This window comes from Eretmochelys imbricata, chromosome 17 (assembly GCF_965152235.1).
Source record: "Eretmochelys imbricata isolate rEreImb1 chromosome 17, rEreImb1.hap1, whole genome shotgun sequence".
Classification (NCBI taxonomy): Eukaryota; Metazoa; Chordata; order Testudines; family Cheloniidae; genus Eretmochelys; species Eretmochelys imbricata.
Window position 1 is genome coordinate 46752 of NC_135588.1, and position 19414 is coordinate 66165.

Genomic DNA, 19414 nt, shown 5'->3' on the forward strand with positions numbered 1-19414 from the left:
CCCCAACCCTCTGCTGCAGCCCTGAGCCCCCCTCCCACACTCCGAACCCCTTGGCCCCACTCCCACCACATTAATTTTGTTATGTGCACCAATATGAAGGTGCTGTGTCACACACAATTTATTCTGTATATGTGTGGGAAAAATTAGAGGGAACACTGCTGCAGACTCTGGTTGACCTACAGGTTCAACAATCATGGGTTCACCTCCCTTTGCAGTCAGTGGAGAACTCCATTTTACACCTTTCTACACCTCCAGCCCCAACTTTCCACGTGGCATCAGGGGATGCATCCATATCCCCTACCACTCCACGCCAGTGGACAGTAAGGAGAACCATAGCTTCACATGCACTGATGTGTGAGAGCCACTATTGCTCTATGTGTAGCCAAAATGAACTGAAAAGGACATGAATGTTCTGTCTCCTTGTTAAGTTCTGTTAATTTATTTCAGAAGTTTTTATTGTATTTGTTTTTTTTAATTGTACCCTAGTTTTTTTTACACTGGTTTTGGTTCTCAATAAAAAATATTTTTTGGTAAATAATTCATCTTTATTACTTCACAACATATGCTGCAGAATGCCTAGCACTTCTGAAAGCATTCACTACTTGTTGTGCAGGTGGACAAAACTTATGGGATCAGTGACAAAAACTCAGTGTAATAATTGTAAATGTACAAAAAGCACTGGAAAATTAATAAGTCCATTAACAAACAGTGTTATATTCATAAATGTACAGCAAGCACCATACAATTCCTAATAGCCACCAAAACTCCACGGCAGATAGAGCACGTTCGCCCCTCCCATCTTACTGTGGCTGACTGTTGAAATGCCCTTTCAAGGCCTTCCCCAGCTGCATAGCTCCACATTGAGCTCTTGTAATAGCCCTTGTGTCTGGCCGTTCAAAGGCAGCAGACAGCCACTCCACATTTTTCCTCCATCCCAGCAGCACCTTTTTCCCCTTTGCCTCACAGATATTATGTAGAATGCAACAGGCAGCTATAACCATTGGGATACTTTTCTCATTCATATCCGGTCTTGAGTAAACAACCCCAGCATCCCTTCAGTCTACCAAAAGCGCATTCAGTCTCATTCTGCACCTGCTGAGCCAGTAGTTAAATCTCTTCTTGGTGCTGTCAAAGTGGCTGGTGTATGGCTTCACGAGCCAGGGTTAGGCCAGGTACCCCAGGATCACTGTTGGCATTTCAACATCACTAACAGTAATCCGCCAGTCAGGAAAGAATGTCCCTGCTTGCAGCTTTCTGAACAGTTCTGTGTCCTTAAAGATGCAAGCATCATGCACCTTCCATGACCAGCCAGTGCGGATAGCAGTGGAGCATCTCCGGTGATCCACCAGTGTTTGCATAATCTTGGAAAAGTAGCCTGTTCTGTTGATGTACTCGGTGGCAAGGTGGGCTGGTGCCAAAATAGGGATGTGTGTGCCATCTAACATCCCACTGCAGTTTGGGAACCCCATTGCTGCAAATCCATCCAGTATGTCCTGCACGTTACTGCGAGTCACAGTCCTGCATAGCAGGAGACCATTAATGGCCCCCCATTGTAGATTTTCCAAGTCCAAAGTGATGTCCTACTGACTGGTAGCAATCTGGTGTTGCAAGGTTTTAGAAGGCAATCATCACTCACTTAGCTGACAGTACGGCTGTCATTCTAGTCTCCCTGTGCTAGAGGGCTGGGGTGAGTTTGGCATACAGATCCAGGAATGTGGTCTTTTGCATCTGACAGTTCTGCAGCCACTGCTCATCATCCAAACCTGCATTATGATGTGATCCCAGTCAGTGCTTGTTTCTTGGGCACAGAAGCAGCACTCTCTCTGGTCTGCAACTGCTCTGTGAATGCCACCACCATCCTTGAATTGTTTTTTGCTATATCACACAGCAAACTGTCCTCCACAAAATCTTCATGTCACCCAATGCTTACTATGGCTCTGCAAATACCAGAGGACCATTCATCCTCTGCTTGCAACAGTCATGACAATAGTGCAGAGTTGTTTGGGCTTCATGCTTCTGTCAGAGATGGCAGACAGTGAGAAGTGCTTGTTACTCCTGTGCAACTTGTTTCTACCTCACCAATTTCTCAAAAGGCAGTGTGCTGGAGAATGGCAAGTTTCGCATTAGGATACCTACCTATGGTGCACCACACACTACATTGACACAAACACCTGGTGAGTATGTGAAGTGCCAATGCAAGGAAACAAGTATGTGCATGCACAAGTGATATGCAAACTGCAGTGGCTTTATGCCAACATAACTTGTCAATCAAAGTTTGTAGTGTAGATGTGACCTAAGGATGCCAGAATGTGATCCAGAATGTTTAAGTGATTTGTCCATGAGGACACAAGGAGTTTGACAGAAATAGGAATTGAACCCAGAACTTTTGAGTTCCAGATCAGTGTCTCCCTAGGGGTGACAAAGTTTTGATCCAGATAGTCCCCTCTAACTAGCCCACTGAGAGAGCGTGCTTAACCCTGTTGCAGGTGGCCAAATCTGATGCCAGTGGCCTTAGATCATCACTTCAGTAGAGCACATTGTTCTCTTCCAACTTGGAAGTCTTCTCTTTAGTTTGGCTAGAAAGGATAGAAATCCATAAGCATGGACTTTCCAAGGAGGTGGCTTATGTTGTGGCATCTCAGAGGCCATCTGCAGCTTGAGGTAAAAAGGTTTGCTGTGTGGTACATACAGGCCCAATTGGCCCCTTTTACTTGTCCTGTGCAAAATGCTTAACACTATCCAGATAAGTTTGGCAGCTATTTCAGGTTATTGTACCCTAGCAGAAGTTAGACTCTGCAGCTCTTTGTCATAAGGTTCAGACAGTTCAGGGCAACTGCACCTGTATTTTTCGCTTAGTGGCCCAGTAAGGACATCCACACTCTGGCTGTTAGCTGTCTTGTGTGGATCCCTGTCCTTCTCCCTTCTGACCCAAGGTATTTCTAGGTTGCACAGTTTCTTGTGTTCACTGTGTATTTCCCAGTACAGATAAGTTGCCCAAGGATACCTGCTTCCTTTCTTTTCAGAGACTAACAGGTGTAATTGCTACAGTTATAAGTAGGGCTGTCAAGCAAGTGCAAAAATTAATCGTGCTGCTAATCAATAATAGAATACCATTTATTTAAATATTTTTGGATGTTTTCAACATTTTCAAATACATTTATTTCAATTACAACACAGAATACAAAGTGTACAGTGCTCACTTTATATTTATTTTTATTACAAATATTTGCACTGTAAAAATAAAAGAAATAGTATTTTTCAATTCCCCCATTGCAAGTACTGTAGTGCAATTTCTTTATCATGAAAGTTGAATTCATAAATGTAAAATTATGTAAAAAAAACCCCCTGCATTCAAAAATAAAACAATGTAAAACTTTAGAGCCTACAAATCCACTCAGTCCTTCTTCTTGTTCAGCCAATTGCTCAGACAAACAAATTTGTTTACAGTTGCAGGAGATAATGCTGCCCACTTCTTGTTTACAATGTCACCTGAAGGTTAAAACAGGCGTTCACATGGCACTGTTGTAGCTAACGTCACAAGATATTTGCGTGCCAGATGCCCTAAAGATTTATGTCTCTTCTTGCTTCAACCATCATTCCAGAGGACATGAATCCATGCTGATGACTGGTTCTGCTCGATAACAACCCAAAGCAGTATGGACCAATGCATGTTCATTTTCATCATCTGAGTCAGATACCACCAGCAGAAGGTTGATTTTTTTTTTTGGTGGTGGTTCAGGTTCTGTAGTTTCCACATTGGACTGTTGCTCTTTAAAAACTTCTGAAAGCATTCTCCACACCTTGTTCCTCTCAGATTTTGGAAGGCACTTCAGATTCTTAGACCTTAGGTCGAGTGCCATAACTATCTTTAGAAATCTCATATTGGTACCACCTTTGCGTTTTGTCAAATCTGCAGTGAAAGTGTTCTTAAAAGAAACAACATATGCTGGGTCATTAGCCAAACCTGCTATAACATGAAATATATGGCAGAATGCGGGTAAAACAGAGCAGGAGACATCCAATTCTTCCCCAAAGAGTTCAGTCACAAATTTAATTAATGCATTTTTTTTTAAACGAGCATCATCAGCATGGAAACATGTCCTCTGGAATGGTGGCCGAAGCATGCAGGGGCATACGAATGTTTTAACATGTAAATAACTTTCAAGGCTCGCTACAAAAGTGCCTTGTGGACACCTGTTCTCACTTTCAGGTGACGTAAATAATCAGGCAGCATTATGTCCCGTATATGTAAACAAACTTTTGTCTTCGTGATTGGCTGAACTAGAAGTAGGACTGAGTGGACTTGTAGGCACTAAAGTCTTACATTGTTTTGTTTTTGAGTGAAGTTATGTAACAAAAATTCTACATTTGTAACTTGCATTTTCATGATAAAGAGATTGCACTACAGTACTTGCATTAGGTGAATTGAAAAATACTATTTATTTTGTTTATCATTTTTAGAGTGCAAATATTAGTAATAAAAATAATATAAAGTGAACACTGTACACTTTCTATTCTGTGTTGTAATTGAAATCAATATATTTGAAAATGTAGAAAAACATCCAAAAATATTTAATAAATGTAACTTAAACCTATTGCTTAACAGTGTGATTAATACTGCGATTACTTTTTTAAAATCGCAATTAATTTTTTTGACTTAATCGTGAGAGTTAACTGCTATTAATTGACAGCCCTATTTATAAGTTCTCTACAGTTCTTTCTATGCAAACCTACTTTATTCTTAAGGTAAAAAGCATTATAGAGAAAACATTAAAAATAATAAAGACACCTACACAACTCTAACATGGAGTCTGGCAGGCACAGAACTTCCAACCCTACCCTAAGGATTGGAGCCCTCCGTGGACCAGGCGTCCTGTCCATTTGCTGGATCAGGAAGAAGCCCATGAGCCAGTTTAAAAAACAGGCTATTTGTCCCCAAACCCTTTCTTTGTTGGTCCTAGTTTAAACAACTGTATGCATATCTCTCTGGGTGGGTGGCTTCGATGGGCTGATAATGGAGGAAAGTACATTAGCATCCCTACTCCCTGCTAGAGAAGGTACATACAATGTCCTAACAACACATATGTAATTACATTTTTAGTACAATGTTCCCCAAAGGTATTAACTGTAATTCAGTGAGGTTTAACTTAATTTAGTAAATTTCATCTTAATTCCATAAGGTTTGTTCAGGATAATGTAGGATATTGTCACAACTATCACTGTCACATCTATTTCAGTTTATTGTCTCTTAGTAGAAGTCTCTTAACACCACCCCCAATAAAAAGCCCTTGGTCATGGGATATTAATGTGGGCTTGACAAAGCTTATCAAAGTTCTTTTAGAACCACTTATTTCCTATGAGCTCAAGTTCTTTACATGCAGTCATTTTGCTGGTGGCAATGACTTTGGTCTAATGACCAAGTTATACCAGTCTTTCCTGAGATAAAGTGGTGCTGCAGAGTTAGTGTTCTCTCCAGTGTGGTATTGGAGTTCCACACTAACGATCCTATTGGCCTGCCAACGTTCTTCCCACACCTGCCGCCCATTCCAGAGAGACCTTTCTCCATATGCTTGATCTTAAAAGATCCCTGGGAGGACTAAAACCATTAGAAAATCAACACAATTTTTGCTTCATTTGATACCAGTACCATAGAGGATCATGTCTTAGTGGATGCCTAGTTGCATTTCATACTGGTGTGAAGTCTCCTGCCTCACCCATCCTGCCCTGAGCCCCCGCCGCATCCCTTCTGCACCCCAATCCCCTGCGCTGAGCCACCTCCTGCACTCTGCACCCCCTCCTGCACCCCTGCCTTGAGCCCCTTCCTGCACCTCAACCCCTTGCCCTGAGCCCCTTCCTGCACACCGCACCCCCTCCCACACCCTAACCCCCTGCTCCAGCCCTACATTGATGGCCTTGCATACAATTTTCCCACCAGATGTGGCCCTTAGGCCAAAAAGTCCCCTTCCCCACCCCCCTGCAATAAGGTAAGGGAGGTTAAACTCTCACCACCCACCCCACCAAAAAAGTTTTGTTTTGTTTTGTTATAGGATGTCCCTTACTTTCAGTTAGATAATTTATACTTATGATTATATATTATAATGTAGGCATTTTGAGAGGTATCTTAATTCATACTTTCCTCTTTGTCTGCCCTATTGGCATTGGTCATGTTGGTTTTGCTCATTTGCTTACATTTCCTTTTGGATATCTCATTTCCGTGTGGATATTTCTTAGTCTGCCAGAATGTGAATCCTGGACTTACTGAGCGTACCTTATAATTTTGCTTCTCTGAAGATATTATCTAGGTGAATTCTCTCACCACAAACACCTCATCCCATAATTCTGAGAGGTACTTTTTTATACCCTTTTTCTCTGGTAGTATCTTTTGCTAGTTGATCATCTTTTCTTTCTGGGAGCATTATCTCCTGCTCAGTTGAAGGAACTACTTGGAATATTCAGGAAGTCAGCCTGAGCCAATGATCCACCCTGGTAATGCTGCCCTTGATGGTCAAAACTGTCTTAAGAGCTAGGGAGAGTTCTTCTAGCCTTGCACTAAGGAACTAAGGCCCAGGAGCAAGAGTTCTGTTAGAGATCCTCTTTGGAGAAACAGATTTACAAGGTAAGCAACTCTTTTTTGATAGAAGGAAAATGGACTAGAATAGGAGCTTGAAGTATGAGTGTGCCCCCTCCTTACTCATCATACTTATTGAAGTGTGAATCTCTTTGTCTCCATTCCTCCCACAACAACTGGTTATACAATATATGGAATATCAGACTTATTGTTTTCTAAATAAAGTGAAGAACTTAAAACCAAGAAAAAAGAGAAACAGACATTTGGACAACTGAAACCAAGACTGGCAATTCATCAGTTGTATGTCATTCATAATGTATAGTAGTATGGGATGTGATTTATTTAGTTGAATATCAGTTGATACATTTGATATTATGGTTTATAACTCACCTGGCATTTGACAAATGTGAAGAAGGTGAGTTATGCTAAGAGAAATTAGAACTAAAAGGTTAATGCACTTGTTGCAATGTTTTGGAAATGTATATTGCTATGTTGATTTGTATAAAATGGGTGTTTATGACTTTCATAAAAAAATACACTTAAAAAAAGGAAGAATAGCCTCATTTGTGTTGGCTCCAAAGCCAAGCTGCTAAAAACTCTTTGTAGTGTTTAGTATCTGTCTTCAAACACTGTCTTAGGGCGTATCTTCACTAGCAACGTTAAAGCGCTGCCACGGTAGAGCTTTAACGTGGCCGTGTAGTTGCAGCACCAGTGCTGGGAGAGCGCTCTCCCAGCGCTATAACCCCCCCCCCATCTCCACAAGGGGAGTAGCTCTCCCAGCGCTGGGGGTGCGGCTCCCAGCTCTGGTGCACTGGCTACACTGCCACTTTACAGTGCTGAAACTTGCAGTGCTCAGGGGGATGTTTTTTCACACCTCTCTATATTTTATTGCTCAAAAAATTTGGAGAAATAAACCTGAGCAGCGCTGTAAAGTGGCAGTGTAGACAAGGCCTTAGTGTGTTTTTTGACTAACTACTAGTAACTAATTGTAACTGCAACATTGCTCTCTTGATGTAACATTCAGGACAGTGATGCTGTAAAGAGTAGAGGGCTAAAAAAGCTGAACGGTTCATTCTTTATCTTGGGCTTGTACCTAAAATTCATTCTATATCAAATACACAGATGTCTTATACTTCGGAAATGAAAATCCTGTACAGTCCCAAGTGAAAAGCTGAATGTGGGTGAGTTTATAGATGTGGTAGGTCGAAGACACACACAAGTAAGAAACAAAACTCCTTCAGAATAAACTTGGGAGTGAAAATCAGATTCGTATTAAATAGTAAAAATCTTCATTAACACAGAGTTAAGGTTGTTCAGTGATAGCTTCCAGAACATCAAGTTCAGCAAAACTCAAACTTGTGAAAACAAGGAAATACAAAGTTAAGGTAAATGCCCATGCAACTGTAACTCTTCCCCTCTGGAGCTGGAAGGAGCCCTTGGCAATTGTCTACATGTTTTAGGTATAGAGGTACTGAAGAGTGGAAGCAATAAGTCGGGCCGATTGGTAGAGGTGCGTTTGTGATATAAGGACATCTGTGGATTTGTTTGAGGAATGCAGAGGTGTGATTTTGATATGAGTGTATCTGGCTCTGTGCCCCCATGCATAGGATCAAATGAAAGAAGCGAATGTGTAACTTGAGGTTCCAGTCTGCATCATTTCAATAGAGAGTTGTGTAGGGTATGTCAGTAGCAGGGTGCTGGGGTTGACTTTTCATGGGTATGGTCAATAGTAAGAAGGGATATGAGAGCAGTCTGTGGATTTAATGATGGGTAAGGGAAGGTATAGGTTTAGGTGGTATAAAAGGGTGTTAAGTGGTCATTAAATTTTACAGGAGTCAACCAGTTAGAGTTGAACTTTGAACGGAAAGGTGGTCTTAATCTTAACTATAGCATAAGTGACCCACTGCTTTTTTGTTCTAGTCTGCCTAGCCCCACCTTCCTAGTTTGACAAACTTCACTTCTAAAAATAAGATTCCATTCCATCTGAATAAGATCCACACATTCTACCTCCCGATTCTGGAAGGTACAGGTTACTGTTCACTTCATTATTCTACCATATCAAACTTCAGTTTTCTTCCATGTATGCATATATACAAATCACTAACTATGTACAAAGGTTAGATACAATGAACAACATTATTCTGAAGTATAGTGCTTAATTCTGCATCAAATTATTCATTGGAAACTTCAATAATTTTCATAGAGATTAAGTTTCAATTTGTCACATTTTTATTATATTCTCTTTAATAATGTGCTGCCATTTTTCTTTTAGGGTTGAATCCCTCCAGATTCCGAATAGGTGACCAAGAGTTTGATTCATTACCATCTTTACTGGAATTCTACAAAATACATTATTTGGACACTACAACCTTGATAGAACCTGTTTCCAAATCCAAGCAGAATAGTGGAGTTATACTGAGGCAGGAAGAAGCTGAATATGTACGAGCTCTCTTTGACTTTAATGGAAATGATGAGGAAGATCTTCCATTTAAGAAAGGAGACATACTGAGAATCCGGGATAAGCCTGAAGAGCAATGGTGGAATGCAGAAGACAGCGATGGAAAGAGGGGAATGATACCTGTTCCTTACGTGGAGAAGTATAGACCTTCCTCTGCTTCAGTATCTACTCTGATTGGAGGTAACCAGGATAGTTCCCACCCACAGCCACTGGGTGGGCCGGAGCCAGGGCCCTATGCCCAACCCAGCATCAACACTCCGCTCCCTAACCTTCAGAATGGCCCTATTTATGCCCGGGTTATCCAGAAGCGAGTCCCTAATGCCTACGACAAGACAGCCTTGGCTTTGGAGGTACATAATGGGCAAAAATTAGAAAGAAGAGATTTGTTCACGGGATTTCCCTTTCAAACACATAGCCTTTGTAGGAATGCTGAGAGGAAGAAAGCATTTTAATATTACTCTTGATGTAAAACTAATAACTAGTTTAATGTTTTGGATGGAGACTTTATTTGAAATCTATTATAAATGACTAGAGAAGGTTCTGATAATTTATATTATAAAATGTTTAGGGTATTATATTCGCTGAACAAATAACCTATTTCACTTCAAGCATTACTAATATAGCAAGGCTTCCCCATCCACATTCTTATTCACTTCTTCATGCTTCTGAGTTTTTTTCCCCAATAACAAAGTTAAGAGTTCATAAACTGGTTAGTTTGGATACTTGGGCACAGTCTCTTTCCATTCCTAAGTAGGGATGCTGACTTCTCTCCCACACCTCCAGTTTAATAATACAAATGGTTCTATGGCAGGATTTATGTATGAGCTCCTTTAATAACACACTAAGATGGTGCTGATCATGCATGTGGTTTATCTAGAACATCACACACTGAAATAAGAGCACCTTTTAGGTGATTGCTTTTTCAGTACCTCCCTGTGTTTCATGTAGTCCTGGTAACTCTACATGTGGAAAGCATTGGGACGAGTGGATGCAGGATGCTTCTTGATGCATCACCACTTTTCCTTAAAGGGATTAATCATTTTTTGATTGTACATTCAAATAGTCATACATGAATTCTTTTCTTTTTTCCTTTAAAATGAAATGCCAAGGAAATAGGAGTACTGTATAGACACACTTCAACTAGATATCCTTAAAGTGAAGCTTGAGGGAATTGGGAGCAGGGCCTTCTCAGTGGTAGGCTCTCCTCTCAGGATGGCATGTAAAATGCATCTCTTTATCCAGGCTTTCCTTTAACTACAGTCTCTGGATTTTCTTTATTTAATCTGCTTCCTGTTGTCCACCATCTTGGATTCTTTCAGGGAAACTGAGACAATTTCTGTGAGGAGGCACAGAGGAAGCGCTCCCAATTCTTGTGATATTTAGTTTTGTCTTGCATGGTATAAAATGTACCTAAATACCTCAGTGATGTGGACACTATACATAATTACAACATTATGAATAATGTTGTCATAGCAACAGTAGAAGTAATGTGGTGTTAATCAGATTATAGATGCATAACCTGGAAAATCCAAAACTTTTTTTCCTAAAGATATTGTAATTTGGCCAGGGTGCACGCATGTAACTTGTTACTATATATGTTGTTGCATTTATGCTTTAAAGGTGAAATGGAAAGCTAAAATAAAAATTTAAGTAAATCAAGAAATGTGCCTAGAATTAACCCACAAACAATTTTTCCAGGGTTTGAGGGACACTCAGCACATAGTTTTTAATTTTTAGAATTTCACAAAGCCCTAAAATTGTTTACTTTTCTGGGTTTACTGGAGATGGGCCCAGAATGATGGATTCTGGGATATCATAGGTACCAGATGTACAAAAGCTCCGATATTGATGTTGTGGCATCTCTAGCAAACCAAAAAGAGCAGGTTTTTTTTCCCCCCCCGCAAAGTTCAGTGAAATTTTAAATTATGTGTTGAGTGACACCATACCCTCCAATATCTCTAGCAGCCTCATTAGTGGGTACAGTTGTCACACGTTTCTGGACTTCCCGCTTTAGGTTTAGTTCACATTTAAGGGAAAATTCCAGTGCAAAATTAAAGCTTATAAGTAAACTTTAATTATAAAGAATTAAGCTCTGAAGAAAATGTATGTTAAAATTAAATGTACATTAACAGAAAGCTGCTGTGTTGATTGGTGATACAAAGTGGGATTGAAAGTATTTATTTTCCCTTAGAAAGCACTGGAAATGTAGGTTGTCTTGTGCAGTCCTTTTATAAGGGGCAAATTACATGCAGGTGCCTTGGGCAGGTCTTCCAGTAGTAGAGTTCATGGGATTGGACACTCATCCCTTCATGATAAATGACCTATCAGCCTGCCAGAGTTTGTAAGGAAGTAGAATTCCATGGAGACCTTTTCTGCCCTGTTCCAAATGAATTTAGAGAATACCACTGGCACAGGGGTTCTTAAACTTCATTGCACCGCGACCCCCTTATGACAACAAAAATTACTACATGACCCCAGGAGGGGGGGATCAAAGCCTGAGCCCGCCCGAGCCCCACTGCCTTGGGCGGGGGCAGTGGGGGAAGCTGAAGCCCAAGGACTTCAGCCTCAGGCATGGGGGAGCATGTAACCTAAGCCCCACCACCTGGAGCTGAAGCTTTTGGACTTTGGCTTTGGCCCTGGGCGGTGGGGCTCCAGCTTTGGCTTTGGCTAACACCAAAGCCCTGGCAACCCCATTAAAACGGGGTTTCGACCCACTTTGGGGTCCAGACCTAAAGTTTGAGAACTGCTGAAATCTTCTTTCCTAACTAAAGCCATGAAGTTGTAGTGTCACAGGGTCTGCTCACCACTAGTGTGCCTCCTCCAGTTCACTCTGGGGATTAGCTGATTTCAGGTCCAATGCCTCTTTTCCATCTCTCACCACATACCCTGCCTTCTCTTCCTGGCTCTCAGCAAGGCAAGATGCTTTCTCTGGCCAAGTCAGATGTGTCCTCCCCTTCCGGGTTATCAAAGTCTCTTTGTGTGAACGGGCTCAGGCAGTCTTCCCATTCACTGCCCAGCCAGTGCCACTTCCCCAGTAGCTGGTAGGGGAACTTGGGCCTACCCCCCTACTCCAAGTTCCAGCTCAGGATTCCTCTAATCACCAGCCAAGGTCTGTTCCATTCTGGACCTTACTGCCTCTTCCCTGGACCTTTCCTAACCTCCTGACTCCCCCTCCTCTGGGTTTGTTAGCTTCAAAGCTCCTTCCTCCCACGGAGTGACTGTAGGGTACTTCCCTGCAGCCTCCTTCTGCTGCCAACTTCCCATCTTTATAAACCCAGCCCAGCTCGTTCCTCCTCAGCTGGGCTCCCTTATTATTCAGTCAAGGCAGGAGTGCTGGAACAATTTGTATACTGGGGGTGCTGAAAGCCATTGAACCAAACTGTCAACCCTGTATACAATGAAAACTACTTCAAGCCAGGGGGTGCAGCAGCACCCCCAGTTCCAGCATCTATGAGTCAGTTCCAGCATCTATAAGACACCTGATTCCCCTCAGCTGTGGCCTGTCTGGTTAATTGACCCCCTTTTTATCCTACATTATCGCCTTCCAGGCAAGCATGGGTGAACACCCCATAACACCCTAGAGACTCAGCTGTTTAAAATAGGGGGTGGGGATTGCACTGATTGTGCTTGACAAGTTAAGGATTTAACTAAGATTGGATTCCCTTTTTCCTTTTTCATAGAATCCTAGAAATGTAGAGCTGGAAGGGATCTCCAGAGATCATCTAGTCTGCGCACATGCTGAGCCAGGACCAAGTATACCTAGACCATCCCTGACAGGGGTTTTTCTAACTTGTTCTTAAAAACCTTGAATGGTGGGAATTGCACAACCTCCCTTGGTAACCTATTCCAGTAATTAACTATCCTCATATTTAGAAAGCTTTTCCTAATATCTGATCTAAATTTTCATTGCTGCAAATTAAGCCTGTTACTTGTTGTCCTACTACCTTTCAGTGGACATGGAGAACAATTAATCACTGTCCTCTTTATAGCAGCCCTTGACATATTTGAAGACTTGTCCTTCTTCGGTTGTCTTTTCTCAAGATTAACATGTGTCCATTTTTTTAACCTTTCCTCATAGGTCAGGTTTTTTAAACCTTTGATCATATTTGTAGTTCTCCTCTAGACTCTCTCCAGTTTCTCCTTTCCTCAAACATAGCACCTAAAACTGGACACAGTACTCCATCGGAGGCCTCACCTGTGCTGAGTATAGTAGGACAATTACCTCCTATGTCTTACATACAACACTTTTGTTAATACACCCCAGAATTTTCATCTAATTGTTGGCTCATATTCAATTTGTAATCCACTATAACCCCTAGATCCTTTTCAGCAATACAGTTGCCTAGCCAGTTATTCCCTGTTTTGTATTTGTGCATAAATTTTTTACTTCCTCATTGTAGTACTTTGCACTTATCTATACTGAATATCATCGCGTTGATTTCAGACCAGTTCTCCAATTTGTCATGGTCATTTTGAATTCTAATCCTGTCCTCCAAAGTACTTCCAAGTTCCAACCTCTCCCAGCTTGGTGTCATCAGCAAATTTTATAAGCATATTCTCACTCCATTATCCAAGTCACTAATGAGAATACTGAATAGTACTGGACCCAGGACAAACCCCTGTGGGATCCCACTGGGTGGATCCTCCCAGTTTGACAGCAAATCATTGATAACTATTTTTTGAATGTTTTTTCAACCAGTTGTGCACCCATTTTATAGTACCTTCATCTAGTTTGTTTATTTTATTTACATTTGAACTACCATGTATGTAGGGCTTGAAATTTTTGTGAAACATCTACTAGCCCAAGGGCTGAGCCTACCAACGAGGATGCAAAATACCAATTCTGCCATGTCCCTCACAATTTAAAGAAATACAAATAGTTGTATGGTTCTTGTTCTGTCTCTAGTATTGGCAATTCTGATTTTTAAAAAATTGCCCTTACATTTCTCTTCCCCCTTCCTGGCTTCACTCCACACAATTTTTTTTTGTCTCAAATAGATCACTGTGTATCTTACTGAGTTGTTTCCACTGTGTGTTTCGTTTCCCTATACCTTGTGCACTCTACCTCGTCCCAAATATTAGTCTTGATCTCTTCCCCCATCTGTCTCTTAGTACCATATTCCTCTAATTTCCTTAAATCTTTCTCTTTTCTCTCCAGTATACACTGTACCATATTTGTGCGTCTGTACCCTACCCTGGTCATCCACCTACTCTGTCTGCACTGTGTCTGCTGTCTAAGGAGACAGCACTCCATTGACTTATATTCAGTTAATATTTGGAAAAATTTCCACATAGCCATAAGGGCAAGAGACTAATGTTTTTTAAGGAAAGCTTTGATCCTGCAGAGGCTGACTGTGCTGCCTGGGAAAATTTTCTGCTTGCCCCAGGCAAGTGGCTTTTTCAAGCCCTGTATTTGTGATCCAGACTACAGATAGTACTTTTGTACTGCCTCCATAAGATTAAAAGTAGTGTATTTTAGAAAAGCCCAAGAAAAGAGCTGATCTCTGGAGGAAGTGACACCCTGACAAAGGATATACTGAATATTGGAAGAAAGATAGAATATGCATATCAGATTTTGTAAAATTAAAGCTATGTTGATATGCATAAATGTTCACTTTCAAACATAGACAAGGAAATGAAGGTTTAGAATCTCACTAAGGATGTAAATGATCTTGAAATACCATCAACCCCTCTTCCTCATTACTTTGTTACAAAGTATACCTTGTTTAGATCCTTTATGGAGCACTAGTGGGACTCTGTGTAACTCTCTTTATCTTTGGGCCAGTGGAGATCATTATGTGGTAAATGCCTGGTTTTTGCTGTAAAAGTATATCAGCTACAGCTAGTGTAATGAAGATGGTGTTGAAGTTCTGAGGTAACTGCACCTCTGACCTTGTGGCCTCCTTGAGGGCACTATTCTCAGGCCTCTAGCCATTTCCTTTTTCGCAGCAGGAACCTATATTCTTCTCCCTCCAGAGAAGGGATTTAGGCTGCAATTTCCTCCTACAGCTCACTAGGATCACTTTAGCACAGTGGTTCTCAAACTGGGGGTCAGGACCCCTCAAGGGGTCGAAAGGTTATTACATGGGGGGGTTGCGAGCCGTCAGCCTCCACCCCAAACCCCGTTTTGCCTCCAGCATTTATAATGGTGATAAATATATTTAAAAGTGTTTTTAATTTATAAGGGGGGTTGCACTCAGAGGCTTGCTATGTGAAAGGGGTCACCAGTACAAAAGTTTGAGAACCACTGCTTTAGCAAGTCTGAATTAAGTTCAGCAGCTACTTTCCTGCTACCTTCTGCGGGCTATGACGGTTAATCAGTGGCCAACCAGCCTTCATGAAGCAAAGTATTTATATAGAGAAAACAAAAAACAGCTTATATATATTCCAGTCTTACTAGGTGTCAGCAATCTTCCACATGGGGACCCTGGTGTGTTTGAAAATCCATCAAACCATTTCAGCAAGGTTTGCCCCAGTTGATTACAGTTTCATGTTAGATCTTGGATCCAATGAGTGATACCTCCCGCCCCCCACCCATAGCAAGCTGACCACTAAATACAGTTCTCATTTCTTTGTCTGCTGGGCCTCTTGAACTGGGTCAAAAGCAGTATATGCAGTTTCCCGCAAGGTGTAGTACTTCTGCAAACTTGTTAACCTGCCTAGAGATGTGTAGTAATTACCCTTAGAGATAGAGGTTCCTAATAGTTCATTCCTGTTTAGTGACTTCCCTTCAGTTACTGTATTGCTTGTCTTGTTTCAAGAAGGAAATTAAACTCTTTACACCCAGCAGAGAACAATACAAGGTGAGAGGGAAAACTGAGTTGCACGTATTCTTTCATAAATATAAATGTTTCCCAATTCTCTACAAATGGGATCGATAAACTCTCTGTAAAACCATTCTTTAAGGACATCTAAGCAAAGACAGAGCACTGTCTTCTTTTGTGCATTACCAGACTCTGTCAAATATTTGAAACAAAGCATTGGAATGCCAAGTTTTGAAGCTGATTTAAGAAGCTCTAACTTAACTTTGATTGGTTATTGAGAGTTAAATTGTTAATTTAAAAACAAATTAAAAGCTATTGTAATAACTTGGAAACTGATTATGCCTGCTTTCCAGTGAGGTGAAGATTTTTTTCACTCTTTGCTTTATCAATCTAAAGAGATTGGAAGTATTACTGACAGGTCACATCCAAATGAGAGAGCGCTCCATTCACTAAATGGAGATAGTGAAACAGGGACAAAGACTACTAAAATATAGAAATCTCCCCTTTTGATAACCTTCATTGAAAGTCTCTAAACCAGAACAATTATTACCTGTATAAGTAGGGGCATAGCGAGCAGATCGAGGGACGTGATCGTCCCCCTCTATTCGACATTGGTGAGGCCTCATCTGGAGTACTGTGTCCAGTTTTGGGCCCCACACTACAAGAAGGATGTGGATAAATTGGAGAGAGTCCAGCGAAGGGCAACAAAAATGATTAGGGGTCTAGAACACATGACTTATGAGGAGAGGCTGAGGGAGCTGGGATTGTTTAGCCTGCAGAAGAGAAGAATGAGGGGGGATTTGATAGCTGCTTTCAACTACCTGAAAGGGGGTTCCAAAGAGGATGGCTCTAGACTGTTCTCAATGGTAGCAGATGACAGAACGAGGAGTAATGGCCTCAAGTTGCAGTGGGGGAGGTTTAGATTGGATATTAGGAAAAACTTTTTCACTAAGAGGGTGGTGAAACACTGGAATGCGTTGCCTAGGGAGGTGGTGGAATCTCCTTCCTTGGAAGTTTTTAAGGTCAGGCTTGACAAAGCCCTGGCTGGGATGATTTAACTGGGAATTGGTCCTGCTTCGAGCAGGGGGTTGGACTAGATGACCTTCAGGGGTCCCTTCCAACCCTGATATTCTATGATTCTATGATTCTATGATTTTTCTTAACTATGTACAGGGGGACTGTGTGCCAAAGGGACAAGTTAAATTTGCCTTGGGAACCATAATTCTTACTTTACTGACTCTGGTTGCTATTTGAAATATATAACAATGCACTAAAGAGGCTTTATCATTTTCATATTGTACATTGTTGTGAGGAATGGGCAAGGGAACACTTCTATTAAAAAAGAAAAAAAAAAGAGGTGCCAAGATAAGTTACTACAAGATTTATAATATAAAAAAACCTTAAAAAACAAATTATCTATTTTGTAGTATATTTTACCTAGAATTTAATTATAGATTGTTATCTAATCACAAGCTTTGCCTGTTATTGCTTACCATCTAAACATATTGATCCATATATACTGGTGTCTCACAGCCCATTTTTCAGGTTATGCCAGCACAGAGGAATTGCAAAACAGCCATAAAGCCCCTTGAGAATACTTCCAGTCCAGTAGGATTCCGACAAGCTCAGAGCTGTCTCCATTGTCTCCATGCCTCCCCCAGTGCAGAGTGCACTAGTAGAAGCAGGCGGTCAAAGTTGGGGGGCATGGCTGAGGGTACCCCTTTGCTCCATCTGTTTCCCAGTGCTGCTAGTCTTTCATTCACCACCAGGTGCTGCAATGTCTTCAAGGCTACCCCAGTGGTTCTCAACCTTTCCAGACTACTGTACCCCTTTCTGGAGTCTGATTTGTCTTGCACATCCCAAGTTTCACCTCACTTAAAAACTACTTAGTTACAAAAACAGACATAAAAATATGAAAGGGTTACAGCACACTATTACTGAAAAATTGCTAACTTTCTCATTTTCTCTGTATGAAATTTTAGTTTGTACTTACTTTTCTAGTGCTTTTTATGTAACCTGTTGTAAAACTAGGCAAATATCTAGAAGATTTGATGTATCTCCTGGAAGACCTCTGTGTACCCCCTGGGGTACGCATACCCCTGGTTGAGAACCCCTGGGCTACCCTAACCTGCAGTCCCAGGATAGGAGAGATGCAAACCACCTCTGTTCCACTGTTCCTGTGTGGTGAGCTCTGAATTGTCTCTCTTCAGCACTCACTTCATTTCCAATTATCCCTTTTGAAATTCACATACACTGTCACATCTAGAACAGAAGATTTAACCATATCAGAGAAAATATTTGAATCTATGGAAAAACTTGATTATAACACATTGGTAAAACCTTTGTTATACTAAAGGCAAAATAAACTGAAAGTAGGTTTCTGGAACATTTCAACAATGGATGAAACAACAAAAGCTGTGCAGGTGATGAAAGAAATGGAGACACACAATTTTGAAATTCTTGAAGTACATTAATGTCAATGGCCAAGAGCTGATAAAAAGCATTTTTTAAAAAAAGGTCAGTGTAATTGGGAAGGCAAGATGGTTAGTGCTCAGAAATAGCATTAACTATGACTTCCAAAGAAAAAAATCATATAGACAGTGGGAGCTGATTAACAGCAGATTGTTTCAAACATGATACGAATATGACAATTATACAGTGTTATGCACCAACAGACAACAACAGTAAGATCAATGATCATTTCTACAGTTGCCAACAAACTCTGACAATATTCCCAATCATGACATTTGCTTAATAATGGTGGACTTCAGTGCCAACATTGGGGATTATGATGACAGAATGGATAAAGCAATGGGCAAGCATGACCTTGGTTTCTAAAATCAGAATGGAGAAAGACTGATAGAACTGTCTGGTATCAGGGCTTGTAATTGATGGAACACTATTCCCAGACAAAGTTATACATAAAGTAACTTGGACTTTCCCAGATGGAATGGCACCATTAGATGGCAAAGGAGTTTTAAAGCTCTCAACAGCTATTCTGGAAAAATTTCATTTGCTAATGAAAGCAGTGTAAACATAAGGAAAAGGAGTACTTGTGGCACCTTAGAGACTAACCAATTTATTTGAGCATGAGCTTTCGTGAGCTACAGCTCACTTCATCAGATGCATACCGGTATGCATCTGATGAAGTGAGCTGTAGCTCACGAAAGCTCATGCTCAAATAAATTGGTTAGTCTCTAAGGTGCCACAAGTATTCCTTTTGCGAATACAGACTAACACGGCTGTTACTCTGAAACCAGTGTTAACATACTATATCTGCCTCATAGTGTGTTGCAGCATTTCAGTCTGGAGGTGATGAATATATGGATCATTTTGGCCAGATCATCATCTGGGAGCTAGGTGTGAAGTTCTACTTGCCAGCTGAAGGTAGAAAAAGGCATATTTCACCACTGATACAACATGGGTGTCTTGATCTAGTGATGAGCTGAACAGGACTTGAAGCTTTGTACCATTTTGATGAATAGGGGTTAGATGCTTTCTGTGGAAGGGGAAGATCAGCGTCTTGGTTAGTTGTCTGAAACATTTTCCCCTTTTCCTAACTACTGTTGCTTAAACTAAACTCAGGCAAGACCAATGGAAACTGCTCTCTTGAAGATGTTATGA

General features: G+C 41.0%; 1 protein-coding gene across 2 annotated transcripts in view; it reads left to right on the top strand.

Annotated features, from left to right (window-relative positions):
- The window catches only part of CRK (CRK proto-oncogene, adaptor protein), a 53228-nt gene that overhangs the window by 23599 nt on the left and 10215 nt on the right, over positions 1–19414 (top strand). The window contains exon 2 of one of the 2 annotated variants that reach the window (XM_077836856.1): positions 8841–9376. In XM_077836856.1, coding sequence (XP_077692982.1) covers positions 8841–9376 — 536 coding nt within the window. The remainder of the gene's footprint in view (positions 1–8840; positions 9377–19414) is intronic. The other variant, XM_077836858.1, reaches the window with a different exon arrangement.